This window comes from Nesoenas mayeri, assembly GCF_963082525.1.
Source record: "Nesoenas mayeri genome assembly, chromosome: 26".
In the NCBI taxonomy this organism is placed as follows: Eukaryota; Metazoa; Chordata; class Aves; order Columbiformes; family Columbidae; genus Nesoenas; species Nesoenas mayeri.
In genome coordinates, this window is record NC_137552.1 from 5214151 (window position 1) to 5231497 (window position 17347).

A 17347-nucleotide genomic window follows, 5' to 3' on the forward strand; every position below is an offset into this window, starting at 1 on the left:
GCGGCCGCCGCCACCGTCTCTTAAAGGGGCAGCAGCACCGCTGCGCTCCGCAGCGCCCCCGTGTGGAGCGCCGGGCTCCGGTCCCGCCCGGGGGTGTCTCCCCGCCCCGGTCCCCGCTGCCATGAACAGGCTCCACGCTGGTGGTTTAGAAAAGAGACTTTATTAGTTGTGCTGCTCGGCGGGACGCAGCCGGGGGCCCGGCCATGCTCACCCGCACTGCGCCCGGCCGGGCCCCGGGGCTTCGCGCTCTCGATGCCAACGGTCCCGGCCCTGCGTGAAAACCGGGTCCGGGGCAGGCGACCCGCGGGCTGGGGGCCCACGCCAGGCTGGCCGGTACACGGGAGCACCGGCTCCAGTGGCCATACCGCCCTGGGGAGGCTCTTCCCAGGCACCGTCACGGGCCCCGGGGCCAGGCTGGATGTACTAGACAATAAGAAGGGAAATACTTTTTGGAAGAAAAGCAAGTTTATATATTGGGTTATGTCAGCAAGAGCCGCCTCCCGGCCGCGGGGGCGCAGGACGAGCGGCTGTGCCCAGCGGGCAGGGCCCAGCCCAGCGAGCAGCACCGGGGTGTCCCTCGCCTGCCACCGGGATCAGCCTCTCCCGGTGCACGCGGCTCCCGGGTGAAGCGGCCGGGGAGCGCGGACCCTGCCCCGCTGCCTGTGCCCGCCGGGCTGGGCCGTGCCACCGCTGCCTATGTGAGAAGCGGGTGCGGCAGCCTCCCGGAGCCGCGGGGGTGCTGCCCTAGCGCTGCTGTGGGGACGGGGAGTGAAGCTGCAGAAAGCGGGAAAAGGGGAGGAAAGCGCAGGACGTGAGCACGAGCCTGAGCCGTGGCCGGACCGCTGGAGGTCCTCAGAGATACCCAAGGTCGGGCACTGGACCGGTGTCAAGAGCCTCCTCACGTGGCATCAGCCATCCCGTATCCCTCTGGGAACGAGTCGCAGGTGGCCGTGGCCGCTCCGGCACCGCTGCCTGCGCGTCCTCTCTCCCTGGGCAATGAGCACAGACCTCGCTCCCTGCAGCCACCACCCCTACTGGTGCGGAGGGACCAAACCCAGCACCCCACGCCTGTGGTGCTCCCTGACGTGACGAGGACTCGCCCATGGCCACTGGGCCTCTGGCAGCTGGATTTGTAACCCAAGCAGGAGAACGTGCAGCCTGTGCTCCTCCTGCCGCAGCCCCGGGGCTGTCACAGGGACATCCCCAGCGCAGCGGCAAGGAGCAGGGGGGCCCGGATATGTGATGCCACACGGGCAGCCCTGGCAGGAGGGTGGCTTTGTGGCTGTCTCAGGCGCCACCGCAGCACTGCAGTCCTCAGGAGGGCAGGGAGGAGCGGACCCCGCTGCGTGCCACAAAACCCGCTCAGCTTCACCCACGCTCTGCCCACCAGCAGGACTCGCTCAGCTCTTCCCTCCCGTACGCTGGGTGCATCACAGTCCCCTCTACTCCCAGCTCTGGGACTGGGGCTCCATCTGCTCACGGGGACGGTCACACAGCCTGGCGCAGGGAGCTGGGGTGGCGCGGGCCAGCGGGCTGCTTGGCAGGAAGATTTCTTGACATCGGGTCTTGGCTTACAGGGGACACTCGAGCTTTCCGGGTGTACAGGCGTTATCTTGGTTTTAGCACTCTCCGGCTGGGCCGGGTCCCGTCACTCAAAGCCCGTCTGCAGGTGTGGTGCTGGAACGCTCTCGCGCAGCCTGCGGCAGGAATGGTCTCCAAGGGTGATTTAAACAGTGTAAGAAAAACAGTCCCGTGTTCCTAACGTTTCTGTGTGCTAAAACTAAAATATAAAATACACCTTGTCCAAAGCAGGCAGGGGATTGGCGTCGGCTCTGCAGGGTAGTAAAGATGCATCGTGTACACTTCCCCTGGGGCACCAGGGCAGAGAGAGATCTTGAAATGTGAATGATAACGTCTTCAGCCGTCGTCCGCAACCCTTCCGCGCTGCAGCCTGTCCTACTCGCTGTCGCTCTTGTCCACCAGTACCGCGTCGGACTCCTCCGTGATCTCCAGCAGCGTGTGCATCTCAGGGCTCTCCCCGCGCATCAGATCTGAGTTTTCTCCCTCCTCTCCACCAACCTCCACCAGCTCCGTGGCTTTCACCTCCACCTCGCCCTCTCTTATTTTCTTGACGTGGAAAGTGAAGGGTGGCACTTTGTAGACGGCTGTCTTGGACCTGGCGTAGATGGTGTGGTCAGGGGTAAAAGACTTCCTCAGCTTGTCCCGAGAGGACTTGATCTTCTCTCTCCTTTCGTTAGTCACAATCTTGGTGCCCAGTTTGTTCATCCTCTTCTCCAAGTTGTGGCGGGTCTTCTCCAGGTTTTCCTTGGTCTTTAGCTTAGTCTTCTCCAGGTTTTCCTTGGTCTTTAGCTTAGTCTTCTCCAGGTTTTCCTTGGTCTTTAGCTTAGTCTTCTCCATCTTCTCCTTTGAGAATGCCTTCTTAAAGTCATCCACTCTTTTCATGCCGCTCCTTTTGATGCGCTCTGCCCGTGACTCTTCAATAATCTCTTCGATCTCCACTTCTTCATCCGAGGAGAGCTGGATGTGGTCCTCTTCTGCGTGGTCCTCACCCACAGGCGCCTCCTCGCCCTCTCCTTCCTTCTCCAGCTTCTCACCCTCCTTCAGAGACTTGCTGATGCTCAGTTTAGACGGCAGCTTCACTTCATCCTGCAAGACACAGAGCGGAGCCAGTGAGACACACACGTACCCTCAGCCTCTCCAGCCTCGGGAGCCAGCGCCGGCAGCCAAACACACCCAGGCCATGCCAGGCCTGGGCTCAGCCTCCCTTAGGACATCTGATAGATTACTGCAACGAGGATCTGCTCTACACGCAGCAGCTTAGGGCTCTGCTGTATTTAAGCTCGGGTATACCAGCTCTGCTTGCTCTGGGCTGGCTCCAAATCCACCGGTGACTCCAGCAATGCAGGAAGCACCGAAATTGGAGACTTTTCCCTTCCTCCCGTGCCCCCTCTGGTTTCACGTTCACCCCAGGACCGGGCCATCACATGTCCCCCACTCCTGGCCCCAGCAAAGCCCTCGCCCGCAGCCCCAGCGCCTGCCCAGAGCCCTTCCCGTCCTCGCCAGCCTTTCAGCTCCCTTCCCACGGGCGGTGGGACTGGAATGTCTCTTGGGATGGACCAAACCGCCCTTTTATTTTTCCCATTTCTCCGCTGGGGAATAAGTTGGGGAATTTGTCCCAGCCTATATCTGGAGACAGCGGCCCTGACTCGCACAGCCGGGTCTGCAAGGTTACGCTGCCTCTCCTCGGGACAGGAGGTGAATTCATTCAGCTTCTCCGCTCTCCCGGGTCAGCCAAGTTCCTGATCCCCGTGGCAGAGGACAAGCATGTGCCCAGGAGAGGCGCACAGGTCTGGGCTGGGATTGGTTTTCATCCGAGCAGCACATAGCGTGCGGCCCTGCTGCAATGAATCACTTCTCTGTTCCCAGGACGGGCTGGAAATAGCCCATCACTGTACGAAGCGTCACAGCTGCAGCCCACGGCTCAGAAATGTGTTGCCTGAGTGCTTTTAATCCACAGAGCTGGACGGGACAGGCGTGGAGCTGCCGAGATGAGCGGTGTCAGAAAGGCGGCAGTGGCCAAAAGGCAGCATGTGGAGGGGCAGGTGGAGAGCGGAGCTGCTGGGCTGAGGTTTGGAGAACAGCCTGGGCGGCAGGACGGCCGCGCGCCATTCCCAGCGCCGGCACAGCCCGGAGCTGCCGAGCAAGGCTCAAGGATCCCAGCACTGCCCAGGGAGATCAAGGGGCAGACCCCAGGGCACCCCAGGCAAGAACTGGCAGCAACTCGCCTTCCCCAGCTTGGGGATGCCAGGAGTGGAGCTGCCCTGTGTCCCAGGAGGTGGATTTGCTGCGGTGTCTTCCATGCAAAGCTGCACGCTCCATGTGTCATGCCTGCATGGCAGCAACCACTGCATCAATGCAGCCGCGAGCTAACGAGCTACACGGGTGTCAAGAACCAGGACACTCGCGATGGTCAAACCGCCAAAACAGCCGCTGAGGCCCAGCCCTGCAGAGCTGCGCCGGCTCCAGCCCCGCTTCTCCACGGGCTGCTCTGGTGCTGCTGCGGCAGAGGACGTCCCGGCCCCTCGCACAGAGATGGGAGCGATGGAGTGTTCGCACACCGCGCCCTGAGCGCTTTGCCAGCACCGCACTGACACGCTGCTGCTCCAGGTGACCAAGGTCACGGTCACATTTCTGCTCCAGGTGACCATGGGCACTGTCATGTTGCTGCTCCGGCCCGAGTCCCCGGACGGAGGCAGGACAGGGCTCTCCCCTGCACACACAGGTGCTTGGCTTGGCCAGCTACATTGTCCCCAGCGTTTCCTTCCCTGACACAGCTTGAGAACAGAGATAAGCTCATTGCATACGTGACTCCAGCGCAGCTTCACCTGGGGAAACTTTAGCAACAAGGAAAATTTGGCTCTGCAGAGCACCAGGCTCAGTGAAGGGACGTGGGCTGCAGCGTCTGTGGTCAAAACAGAGTCTGCCTGAGCAGGGGTTTCATTCCAGGTTTTATTCAGAGCAGAGAGCTGCGCTGGGCAAAGCTCTTCACCCTCCGGATCACAGCTCAGGTCCCAAATACTTTCTGGAGATGTGGGTGAAGGGGCCAACATCTGCTTTCTTCATTTGATTAGACACATCAGGGAAAAACAATACACGTGCTCTCCCGAGGGTCAGGTCAGTCCAGAACAAATCCCCATCCAGGGAGGGCAGGATCCTGTTCTCCACAACAACACCTGCTGGAGCAATCCCAGAGACGCCGGGGGACCCTGCCCCGCCGGGCCGGGAACATCAGGAACTCCAGCCGCTTCCTTCCCTCGAGTCAACACAATGAGCCAGAACAAAGGCATCCCCCTCTCGCCTGGCACGGCTGGGGCTGGAAACAGGCCATATCCTGCAAACTCAGATACTTATCAGCCCCTCGTGAGCTCCAGGAGCACCCTCACTGCTCAAATACGTTACAAAGATGGAGCAAAGCTATTCCCATAAGTAAGGATGCTACAATCCCAACCTCCCCGCCTCGAGACTGTTTCCAAGAGCTTTTCTCCAGCTGCGCTTGGGAAACCCTCAGCAATCTTCACCCGGCCCGTTTTGCCGCATGGCCAGGGTGACGGGGTGACATGCCCACCGCAGGGCTGTGGGGCCGGCCGAGGGTCCCGGATAGCGCGTCCCTCTTTCCTGCGCCTGCTATAACTCCTGCATGTTCTTGCCCTGACTCCTCCTCAGCCTGACGGCTGATCCGAGCTGTAGACAAGCAGCCGGAGGGCAGCTGGTGGCTGCTCAGCACCGCGTGCCGTGGGCTGCGCTCCCCACTCCAAGCCCACCTGCGTTCCTGCTGGTTTAGCGGCTCTGGCTCTTGCACGGGACAGCTGGTGCGAGAACAACCGACAGCTCTGGCAGCTCCTAATGGGAAGCAGTAGGTTGCTGCTCAGCATCCCTTGCATGTTGTTCCCCACCCAAATGCCACCCATGTTCTCCTCCTCCCTGCGTGGAGAAGCGGCCACGGCCACTTCTGCCTGTGGTTGGGATAATGGGACCTTGCTGGGACAATCAAGAACCATCCCAGGTCTAGGAGAGGCTGCTACACAAATCTCCTCTCTGGGCAAGGCACCATGTTCTGTGCACTTTATTTCACTCATGACTCATCCAGATGAGCCACATTTTTAACACCAGGCATTCCAACTACTCTATTTTTACTGGGAAAACACTGACCCTTGAAGTGGGCGAGCCTAAAATCCCAGGTCTTGGCATCCTTGTGTGTTGGGGCATTGGAACCCTGGCTCCCAGTCAGCAGACGCAAACCAGTTCTGTTCTCCAAGCCGGTGTGAATCCAGCTGGCACAAAGACAGCCGCTAAACACGATTTCTCAGAAGATTTTTATGCCAGCAGAAGAAAAATCTCCCTGCCCTGTGCACGAAGCAGATCTACACCCAGCAGAAGGACAGACGGCGTCTCAGTGCTACTTGATGCGCTTCACGTAATGGTTGAGCTCCCATCTAAGTTCTACTTTTCTTTTACCCGTTTGCAAACTGCCACCCCAGCCCATTTCACAATCTGACGTGTCCAGCCGTGCTGTCCCTTTGGCACAGACCTTGGGACACGGTTTACTTTGGGACTGGCCGTCTGTGGGTCCGCAGACCCTGTAGGTGCCCAGAGGGGCCCCCAGTGCCATTCCCAGTGTTGGAGGCAGCTGGGCGCCAGCTGGCACTGGGATACTCCCTATTCCTCCTGCTTCAAACAATTCCGAGCTGTAAGATCTGCCTCGCCTTGCTCTGCTAAGTGCATTCTTTATCTGAAGCTGTTTTGGACTCGAGTTCCCCTGCAGTGAGTCACGCAGGCAGCCCGGACGCTCAGGGACAAACCACCCGGTTGCTACAACACATGTAAACACTTCCCCTGTCATAGGAAAGGCCAATGAGACACAAAGCTGAGCTGCATTCCCAGCCTAGGAGAGATCTTCAGCCACTGCAGGATCACCAGCAAACCTGGGGAACGTTGCCCAAAACGCAAGGAGGGCTCCTGGATTGCTCTTAGTGTGTAAACAACAAAGTCCCAGAACTCCCAGCCACTCCGATCTCCAGTTTGAAGGTTTAATGGAGGATTTTTCACACGCACATGCTGATCACATCTGTAACTCATTTCGTTCTGTTATTTTTACACAATCGCAGCAGCACAGAGAGCTCAGTCAGGTTGACATGCAGCCGTAACATGCAGAACACGACCAGCGCCCTTCCCCAGGCTCTGCTATGACCGAGAAGGGCTGATCCCGGTTGTGATGAGGTGAGGGAGCTCCCTGCACCCAACAGCCCTTCCTCTGGCACGTCCAACAAGCTCCAGCCTGGGGAAAGGCTGAGAAAGGACTAAAAACACCTAGGCAGAAAACAGCTTTCCAGGGCAGAGAAGAACAAGTTCTGCACCCCATTGCCACAGAATTGTTTTGCTCCGCCAGACCTTAAAGGATGATCCTCTGTGCTCACCCTCCATTTGTGCCACAGGAAGGAGGATTCAGTTACTCTTGAGTAACAGTGACACGGCCCCCAGCCCCCGTAGCCTGGAAGAGCTCGGGATGTGAAGATCCCCTGTGCAGAGGAGAGCTGTGCTTTGTTCTCCAGGGCCTTGTTGGGCCTGGCTTTGTCCGTGGAGGTTATAATTGCTACCAAAATCTCTCACTATATCAAAAAAAGTATTTTTTAAAAAATCTTGTCACTTTCCTTGAACAGAAGTTTTCTCTGCAGCTTCCCCCAAGACCCTGGTTCCCTTCGCCCCGTGCAGCGCCGTCCACCCACCAACGTGGCCGTTCCCCCCGGGCAGCGCCGCACACACCACGGGTGACCCCAAAAGCGCAGGGGTATGTTCTCCAGTAGCCACAGAACAAGAGGAAGGCGAACATGGCGCTCTGCTGTTACCACAGGCACCTGCAGTACGAGCTAAGAGTTGGATAAACAGCAGTCAAAGTCACCACCGGCTCCCGTCTGTGTGCAGAAACCTGGTGAACAGCACCAAGGGGCACAGATGCTGCAGTGCCTACCTGAGAAAACTGCAGGTTTACATCACAGTTTGTGCTCTCAGCCTGTCTTTTAGCTATTTAAAACCACAGCTTCAAACTATTTCACAAACACAAACTAAACCTCACAAGAAGCCCGAGGAGGGAGGTGTTATCAGCGCTGCACTTCAGAGGGAGAAACTGAGGCTCAGAAAGCAGGATTTGCCCAGAGCCAGCAGAGCCAACTGCTCCTGGCTGCAAGCCCTTCGTGCAAGCCAGACAGCAATTCCTCCCTCCCAGGTGGCAGCCGGAGCGCACGACAAGTCCCGGAGCGCCCGAGAGCAAATCCCAGCTCCTCAGCAGCCGTTCTAAGTAGGGCAGCAGCATGCAGCGAGCAGCGAGCGGATTAGTCAACATGCGGAGGCGTTTCTGCCAACTGCAAGATCAGCCTTGCAGGTCCGAAGCAGCCAGAGGCCGACAGAGAGGCAAACACTCTGGAATCGGCAGCTTTCAGAGCTTTCAGAAGAGGTTCAAAGCGATCTTCAGGGGTTATTCTCTTGCTGAGGCCCTAAACTGCTGCCTCCTCCCGTGTCTTCGGCTGGTTTCGGCAGCGCGGGCAGAGGGAACCGTTCCCGGGGCTGGCTCAGAGGGCAGTCCCTGGCGAAGCCTCAAAGCGCACGCTCGGGATCTTCTTGGGCTAAGATGAGGAAAACTGGGTTTCAATGGCCAGCGGAAAGGAAGCACAATGGAAAAACTTACCTGTCCCCGCTGGGAATCTGATCAGGAACGTCGCCAACAAAGGGATCCGGGTTAGCGGGAGAAGAGGCAGAGAGAAAAGGCACAGGGCTATGTTTTAGTAAAAGAGAAGCCACATAGCAAAATTGGACAGAAAAGACAGTCAGCAAAGATTTATTAGCAAGAAGAGTGTCCTTCTCTAATTTATGGCCCCTGGAGATGCAGAATCCCTTCTATGGTTTCAGGCACGTTTATCCTGAGTGCTGCCATAGGGCCAGATTCTGCTCTTTTTCACTCTCCTGTTCATACAGCGATTTGATGAGGCTGTTCTGGAGTCACCTCCGGTTCCTGGGGTGCAGCTGAAAGCCGGGTCCACTTGTATGTGTAAGATTATGAAAAGATAGTGATCTTAAACCACTGTGTTTCTGAATTCAAACGCACAAGCTGGAGAGATCGCAACAGGAGTGATTCCAGAATTCCCTCCGCCGGTTTGTCAGCGTGGTGACAAACCCTAAAGCACTGCTGGGCAACATCCAGCAGCTTCCAGGCGTCCCGAAAAGAGGAGCCTCGAGTCCTGAGAGATAAGGCTACTCAATGCTGCATTAAGAAGTCACCAAAGAATACTCCTGAGACAAAGGAAAAGACCTAAAGTATTAGGGGGAAAGCAAAATAGGTTGGGATAATGTTAAAGGGATAAACTAGTTTGTTTTCAAGTAGGTTCTCCCTGACAAGCAAAAGTCCTTCTAACCGCTGTAATTTTGTGTATTGTGCAATCTTCTTGGCACTTTTGTTTCTATCAGGTGTGTCTAGTGACTCTGTGTCCTAGAAGCGATGTCCTAAAAGGCTGAATCTTCATTAGCGGTGGAGAATGGGCAGCGTGGTGCTGGTGGTGAAGAGCGAGGGTGGAGGGCACGGGGAGAGGAGGCTGCTTGGAAAAGTGCTTGTGCCTACCAGTGAGTCAGGAGAAGGGCAGGGCTGCAGGGGACAAAGCAGATCGCAGAGTGAAAAGGCTTTTTATTCCCTCTGACAGCAGAAAAACATTTTGATCCTATGATCAGTGTGTTTGTACAACTGGCTTTGCTCTCAGACTGCTCCTCCGGATAAACCTGCCTCGACTGATTAATAACTCCAGAGCTATTTCTGAACAGCAAACCAGTAAAGATGGAGTTTGTGTTACAGATGATTTGCAGATAGACCTGAAATCTGCATCCCGACGTAAAGCTATAGACTAAACATCCTGAGACTTCTTATTCTAAATATTTGATTTTCCCTCACCGACTCTGAGCATCTTTGTTTCTGGCCTTTGTCTTACCCTGCAGCTGGACCCACAATTCTTCAGGTACTCTGCAAGTTCTAGAAGATCCTGCAGATTCAAGAGCACAACATTATCCCAAATAGGACAGAAAAGGGCTGAGCACAGCTCGGTGTGTAACTGTAAAGCTGAAAGGATTTCAGGAAAGTGAACAGTCCTGCTTATAAATAATACCTGAACAATGAAATATTCATGCAGCTGATTCCAGGCTGCAACAGAGAAATCCATGCTCGAGAGCTGTCTCTTAGTGGAAAGACTGATGAGCTGCACTAAGAAAACTCCTGGAAGTGAAAGCTATTAACATCCTGACATATTTTTAAGTCTCCTGTGAATTGTTATCTTGAGACTTGTAATTCAGTGATGTGCAGAGAACAGGAAGGATTCTCTGCACATCAGGATGTTAACGTGCTGCTCCTTACAATGGATGGAGAATGTGCAGCTCAATTCACCCTGAAGGAGTTGAGCTGAACGATATTTCTCTCCCTCCCCTGGGATGGCATTTTTCACCTCTGGTTTTGCTACTCCTGTGACCAAAAGCAGGAGGACAGAGGGAAGACACTATAGTTTTTGGGGCTAAACCCCTATATTCCAGCAACAAAGGATCACAGCCAAACAATATTTACTCTTAATTACTACCAGTTTGTATGATTCCGATGTTTTGGTGGTTTTAAACAAAGGCTTCACGATTAATTATCTTTCGTATTTCATTTAAGAACTGAATAAAAAACCTGATGCTCCGGATGCAGAGAGGGGTTCAAGTTCAAGTACAGAGCGTTTCTGGGAGAAGCACAACATGGGTGTCGAGTGCCCACCCCTGCCCCCAGTACTATCATTTACATTTTATCTAAAATTGCTCTTTATTCTTTAATCCTGTAGCTGGGAAGCTCCTCGGAAGCCACAGCAGGTAACCACGCGGGCTGTTCTTTGCGCCCGCAGATCACGCTGGCTCTCATGAACCCTCTGCTCTCATTAGACTCGTAAAGCTGTGTTTCAGAATGATTAATTTGGAACAAACCCCTAGCTCAGGGCAGCTGACACGCTCTTTAGGAGGTGCAGAAAGGGTTTGGTGGCTGCAGTCCATGGGTCTCTACATCCTCTGCTCCCTGTCCCATGCTTCTCACCAGACCGTGCAGCTCATGTTCTCTTCTACGCTCTCTTTTGAGGAGCACAAACCTAAAAATGAGCCAGTTCAGGCCCGGCCGCCCAATCTGCACGGGTTTGAAATTCATCCCTCCTCCCCACAATCGACAATCTCGTTGCTCTGGTCCGTATAAGGCCCACTGGAGGCACAAAAGCCAAGCTGTGCTATTTATATTTCCTCCTCCGGCCCTACCTACCCTACACATTGTGCAGCTGAGATTCACGTCCCGCTCGGCTCTCGCAACCACCTGGCCCTTTTGCAGAGAAAATTCACGTCTCATGAGGCTCTGGAGCCACCTGGAGAGCAGGGGAGCCCCACGGGGCCCCCAAATCTGACAATGCAGGGAGCAGCTCATCCACAGACCTCGGCTAAAGCTGCTCGTTCCACCAAACGCCGCTGCACATCACGAGCCAAACTGCCCCGGAGCTCGGCGCCCACGTGAGCCTTGAAACAAAGGAGCGGCACACGTTAGAAATCCAATATTCAATACGTGTGCCGCGCGCTGCGAGCGTTTGTCTGGCTATAAGCAACCTGGCCTTTGACATTTGTAAGAATAAGTTGAACTGTTTAAAAACATTCGGAGGAAAAAGGCCGTGGTCACGTAAGTGCTGACATGTACCGTTATACCCATGAATGCGGCACAGTCTGGTTTCAGAGCGGTAGTTTTTTTGCCTGGCACATCCATTATTTAATCATAAACTGTAGTAACCAGCCCCAGATTTTTCTCTCCTAAACCCAGGAGATTTGGGCTGAAGCCGCTTGAGTTTGTTTTTATTAGCAAGCACTCGAACCAAATTTGTTGGTGTCCTAATTTCTCTGAAAGGCAGGAGGCACAAAGGGAGCGCTGAGCAGCTCTGTTCCCATGCGCTGCTAACAAGCGCACGTCGTCATTTGACATCAGACTTTTTAGGAAGGCAAGTCCTGTTTACAGTGCTGAATTTCTGCCTCCTGAGCGGTTTGTCAATAGTCTGCCACCTCTGCCTTTGCCAGGCTCCTTTTCCAAACAAAAAGATGCGGTAGTTTGGAAGAGGTTTGTTTTGGTTTTTTCAGATTATATTCTCTAATTCCCTACGTTAAACTGGCACAAAACCTCTTACCGTGGTAAAAATCAGACCAGCTCCTGGCAGAATCGGGTAAAAGTGTGTTTGAGAGAGCGAGCAAAAGAGAAAAGACACGCGTGTCTATAGGTGACTGCGATAACGGCCCCTAAACATTCTGCTTATGCCTCGTCCTCAGCTGGCCCTGGTGGGAGTGATTTTCCGTTCTGCAATTTCTCCTCCCAAAACTTGAGATAATCCAGGTTCATCTCGACAGCTCGAGCTGTCCCTGCACACAATTTGATTTTCATTTCCTCCTAAGAGCTGGCAAAACACAACTCCGACATGCGGTTTGACCTCTTCGCCCCAGGTGCCAAAAGGTCTTATTTGCGCTCCTGAAATAGTCCCCCCGAAAGAGCCGGAGACTCGGGATTCGACGGCGAGAGAATCATCAAACATCCCAAACTGATAAAGGACTGATTTATCTTGACCTCCCTTTCTTCCTTCATACAACAGAATCATTAAACCCTCATAGAGCATGACTGGTGTTTTACTCAGGTATCTTGCTTGAAAATAGCCACCACTGGTTTTATGTAATACTTGATGTCTCATAAAAGGAGTTTATCTCTTGTTGTCCAAAAGAAAAGGGTAATAAACCTTTGCATTTTTATCCATAGCAGCTGCAAATGTAATTGCACTGGAAAGTTAATCACAGCTTCCTAAAGGCTGAGTTAGATAGTAATAATGTTGCTCACAGCACAGAATTAATTACATTACCAGGAAAATATCTGTTGTAAACTTCAATAGGTGGTGGGTCTTGGGAAGTGAAACACTGAATTAGAAAAGAGTTATTTCATAATTCTTTTTAAAATTATAGGCACAGTTAAGAAACCGCAGGGATTTTTCTTCATTTAAACTTCCAGAACTACTTCTGAGATCCATCAAAATGTTTAATTCTTCAGAATAAAATGCCTCCACAAACAGGAGAGACTCCTCTATGTGACAGATTATTTTCCCTTCCGCCAACCCCTACAATTCATGTTTCTGTAATATGAAAATTACATGATGACATTTTAACACAGTGCGGCCTGCAGAATAACACAACTATTAAACAACCCTATTTTCTATGTGAGAAATAATAATTAATATAGCTCTGAGACAGCCCGTAGGTCACTAGAGTTCAGAAACGTTCTCTGTTGATGGAAAATCTCCGTTTCCATCGTACGCAGGTTCCACGGGATTCCCTCTGGTCCCTCCCGGAGTCCCTTGTCAAGTGATTCACCACTCTGTCCTTACACAAGCAAGAGTATCGCCCCTGATTTCCTTTAGAAGCACGATCACTTTTTCATATTCAAAGAGAAACTCGACCCGATATTCATAAACAGCAGCAAACTGAACCGAAAAGCTCCCAAAATGCCAATCTGCCCATGTTCTGGATGCTCCCAAAGGCCCCGCGAGCGCACCAACTTCCCACCTATTCCCATAACCCCCAAGGAATGTTGTATTAAAACAATCCCTTCACTCTCCTCAGTTCGCAATGTTTGTTGCTTCTGCAGTTATTTAGAGTTCTATTTTATTCTCCCATGGATAGATTCGCCCTCCCCCAAAAGCCTGATACAAAGAGGTTGTAATAAATAAATATATATAGATAGCTGTTTAAGTTGCCTGTATGATCTGAATAGGCTTGAGAATTTCAGCCTTTCGGGCATGATAAAACTACAAATGCTTAAGCTCTGAATCAGAGCTGCACAGGCCCCCGTACGTGTTAGATTCCTGAGCCTATTATGAGCAGCCCTCTCTTTAAACCCTCTAGTAAGAAGCATTTTCCCTTTTTTTCCTCTGTTTTTTTCCCCTCTCTTCCTGTGATCAGCACTGGATGCTTCTCTATTTGTCCCTGACACTGTCTATTATTAACCCAGAGGCTTCTAACTGAATCATTAACTATTTCACTCACTTTTCTTCCATGGCTACGATTCACTCGAGACAGGAAAACTGATAGAAACATACTCCTCTCTTTCTTCTTGCTTAATATCAAAGGAAAAATCCAACACTTAGCGCAAGGGTCGAACATCAAGCACTCCAAAGCTGTTATTAAAACCAGACAACTAGAAGATTCAAGACTCGCAGGTTGCAGGAAAAAAACAAGGCCCTGGAAATGTGTACAAGCAGAATGGGAGAGGCAGACCTGGGTACTACGGAGCTCAAGGGGCCGTGCTGCGATTCCTCCGCCTGTCCTGGCGGGTGAGGTTAACCCCGGTGCCGCGGTTACTCTCTCTTGTTGTTATCAGATGCATGTCACGAATCTGAAATATTATCGCTCTCCACGTAGCAATACACATGTTGCCTCTCGGTAGAAAAAACGTTGGCAGACGGATTTATAAATACTCCCTTCCAGAACCCAGTGCATTCCTGTTCTTTTTTTAGTTAAGCAGCAAAATCGGGTTATTTTGATACTTCTGGTCCATCACAACGAGTGCTCAAGACTATTTTCACTATCATTATTCTCGCTAAATTCCTGTTAAATATAGCAAGCCTATCAAACCTTGCCTTAGAACACACAGACAGTGTTGAATCACGAATGAGGGAGCTACTTCGGACCCGCCTCAATTTGGACCACCAGTCAGTCAGGGGAGTTTGGGAGAACCACCAGCCATGCAGAGTGACAGAACCCTTGGCAAAGAAAAAACCCGCCCACAGGACATAAAGAAGTCGTGAAAAAGCTCCTTACCTGGTAGATCATGACTTTGAAGTTTCTGCGTTTCAGCAGCTCCGCTTCGTTGGCCTCCAGCTTCTTGATCTGCCCAGCTTGCTTCTCCAGGTTCTGCCGGACGGTTTTCACGTTGACGCTCACCTTGCGCACTTTTTCCAGCATCTTGTTGACGGTGTTGCTGGTGGTGGTGTGTGCCTTTGTCAGCTTGGTTAATTCTCCCTGGATGCTGGTCACGGCGCTATCCATCTCTTGCTGTCTCTCCTCCAGCTGCGTTTGGGTCAGCTGGATCTGATCCACCGCTCCGATGATCTTGTCCAGAAGGGTCAGCACCATCACCCCATTGATCTGGTCTGATTTGATGGGTTCTTCAGGCGTTTGCTCCTCGGAGGCCTCAGAAGCGGTCGGTGGTTCGATAATTTGCAAAGTGGTATCCTCCATGATCAGCCGGGAGTGCTGGTGAGCGGAGCTGGAGAAGCTGTCACTGCAGAGAGAGAGAGAGGAGGGAAAACTAAACCCGTGCCTCAGCTAAACTCTGCGCTGGGAGCCACGCCAGGAATGGGAGAGCACAGTGTGTGGATGTCTGCGCTGAAATTCAAATGGCACAGCTCTGCAAAGCCGGCCAGTGAAACTGCCCTGCAAAATTTTCCAGGCTTGCAGGTCATTGGCTGACTCCACCTCAGCTATAGAAAAGGAGCCCGCTGCCAAATGCCTGATGACCCACCCTTGCTGAAATGATTAAAATAGTTGGAGAGGAGGCGATGGCTTTGCAAGCAAACACAGGCACAGCTCAGCGAGGAATGCGAAGCTCTGAAACTACAACCGCCTCTTCTTTACCAGAAGTCTAAAGGCGCTATAAGTAATGAGAGGAAAAAACAAAAACCTTGAGCAGACGGCTCGGGAAGCTGCTGGGAAAAAGCAATCCCATCTGGGCACGGCTGTATGGACTAAAGGAAGGCTGGTTTAAACAACCACACATTAAAGTTCAGCTGGGTAATTCACATCTTTTACAGCAGTGAGCTTTTTCAAGACTATGAGAACCTGATTTTCAATACTTTAACTAAAGGCTACAGTTTGGGTTGAGTAGTTATGGCACGTAACTTCTGGATCATAAAAATACATGCTCCCATGTGTGTGAATATACACAACATGATATATACACAATATATACAGGGTGTACCATGTCTTTATGTAGATTTAACACAGAAAGAAGAGCTATAATTCACTCCCAAAGTGAAGCAGCTGGCCAGTCTCACCTCAAAGCCGCTCCCTCAGCTCTGCAAACCTCATCCATCGACATCTCATCACCAGACTTTCAAACGCAGGACACGCTTCAGCATATGCCATGCAAAGTGGTGCTTGTCCACAATGTCCAAAGACACTGAGTTACAAAAGGCTCTATTGGTAAAATAATACTAATTGTTTCAGAACTTTAATAGAGTACGTATTGCTTTGGAAAATATAGGGAAGGAGGGGAGACCATCTCGTGCTCTGCAACTGCCTGAAAGGAGCTTGGAGCCAGGGGGGTCGGGCTCTGCTCCCCAGGAACAAGCACCAAGAGCAGAGGAAACAGCCTCAAGTTGCTCCACGGGAGGTTGAGGTTGGATCTGGGAACAATTTCTTCCCCAAAGGGCTGTGGGGCATTGGAACAGGCTGCCCAGGGCAGTGCTGGAGTCACCAGCCCTGGAGGGCTGGACAGACGGACATGAGGTTCTCAGGACATGGGGCAGTGCCAGGAGTGGGGGAATGCTTACTTAGACTTGATGATCTTGAGGGGCTTTTCCAACCAAAATGATTCTATGATTCTCCTGTGGTCTTGACAACAAGCAGTTCATACTCAGCACATCTCCGGGGTTGAGCCCACCCTTGCAATGCGCCACCAGCCAGCAAATAAAACAAAAGCTGCACAACACTCGGGTTCTCCGTGCTCACAGCCCCGCTCGGGACAGCACTGGAAGAAACGCTTAATTCCAAGCTACAAGCTGGGAAACCCACGACGCACCCACAGATGTACAGGAACGTCGTTTACTGATGAATGCTCTTGACAGTCAGCACTTTCCGTGCCCCTGTGCTCTCCACCATGTGACAGTTTGCTTTTTACTGCACCACTGATCTAGATTTGGGTTCACTGCGCATCAGTAAATTGTGCTGTGCAGCTTCCACAATAGGTATTATGTCACGTATTAAAAATAGGTTGCTTTTCTATAGCCTGTTTTTTCCTGGAGGGACCTTTTTTCCTGAGGATTTATTTCCAGTGTTTGCTTCTGATGAGTCAGTGCCATGAAAAAAAATCCTCCCTCCAGCCAGATATGTCGAGGCCCTGCAGTTGTTTCTCACTGGGAATATCAACTTCAATGTGGATTTTCCCCAAACATCTGCTGTGAAGTTTCGGGTACAGGACAGGACTCTTTCTAGGTCTGCCATCTATTCCATGTGTGACTTCAATGCAATCCCTGTGCCTGTGTTTCCCTATTTCAGAATAACTCAAAAAAATCAGGCTGAGTAGGTGAATCTACATAGAATCAGATAAAACAACAGAAGAGGAATTTATATTTGTTCTTGATAGTGAGTTGAAGAGACAAAGGGCCACACTCGGTGCTTGTTGTGCACGCAGCAATCGCTATAAGGCGATGAGTAATTTTCTATGTTAGGACTAACTCCATTTCAGGCATTTTCTGCTGTGGGGACACCCCCGGACAAGCCAATCGGTGGCAAACTGCAGCCTGCGCTCTGGAGCCTTCACCCCGACAGCACACAGGACGCTGAAACCTCAGTCACTTCTAGCGCCAACAATTTCTTGCCGCTCTTGTCGCATGGTAGATAATAGTTTGATCTTTGGCTCTTTCACACTTGCGCTATGCCTGAGACATGACTGATCATTCCAACATCCCAGCGCTTTTACAGCAGCACTACT

At 52.2% G+C, this 17347-nt stretch overlaps 1 protein-coding gene across 1 annotated transcript; it reads right to left on the minus strand.

Moving 5' to 3' along the window:
* Window positions 1-1956: 1956 nt before the first annotated feature.
* CAVIN1 (caveolae associated protein 1) lies at window positions 1957-16507 on the minus strand (the record flags this gene model as incomplete). Its single annotated transcript, XM_080360045.1, has 3 exons — window positions 16436-16507; window positions 14455-14917; window positions 1957-2667 (listed from the first exon to the last, which is right to left on the minus strand). Exons 2-3 carry the CDS (start codon window positions 14872-14874, stop codon window positions 1957-1959), a joined length of 1131 nt encoding a protein of 376 aa, XP_080216171.1. The 5' UTR covers window positions 14875-14917; window positions 16436-16507.
* Window positions 16508-17347: the final 840 nt, after the last annotated feature.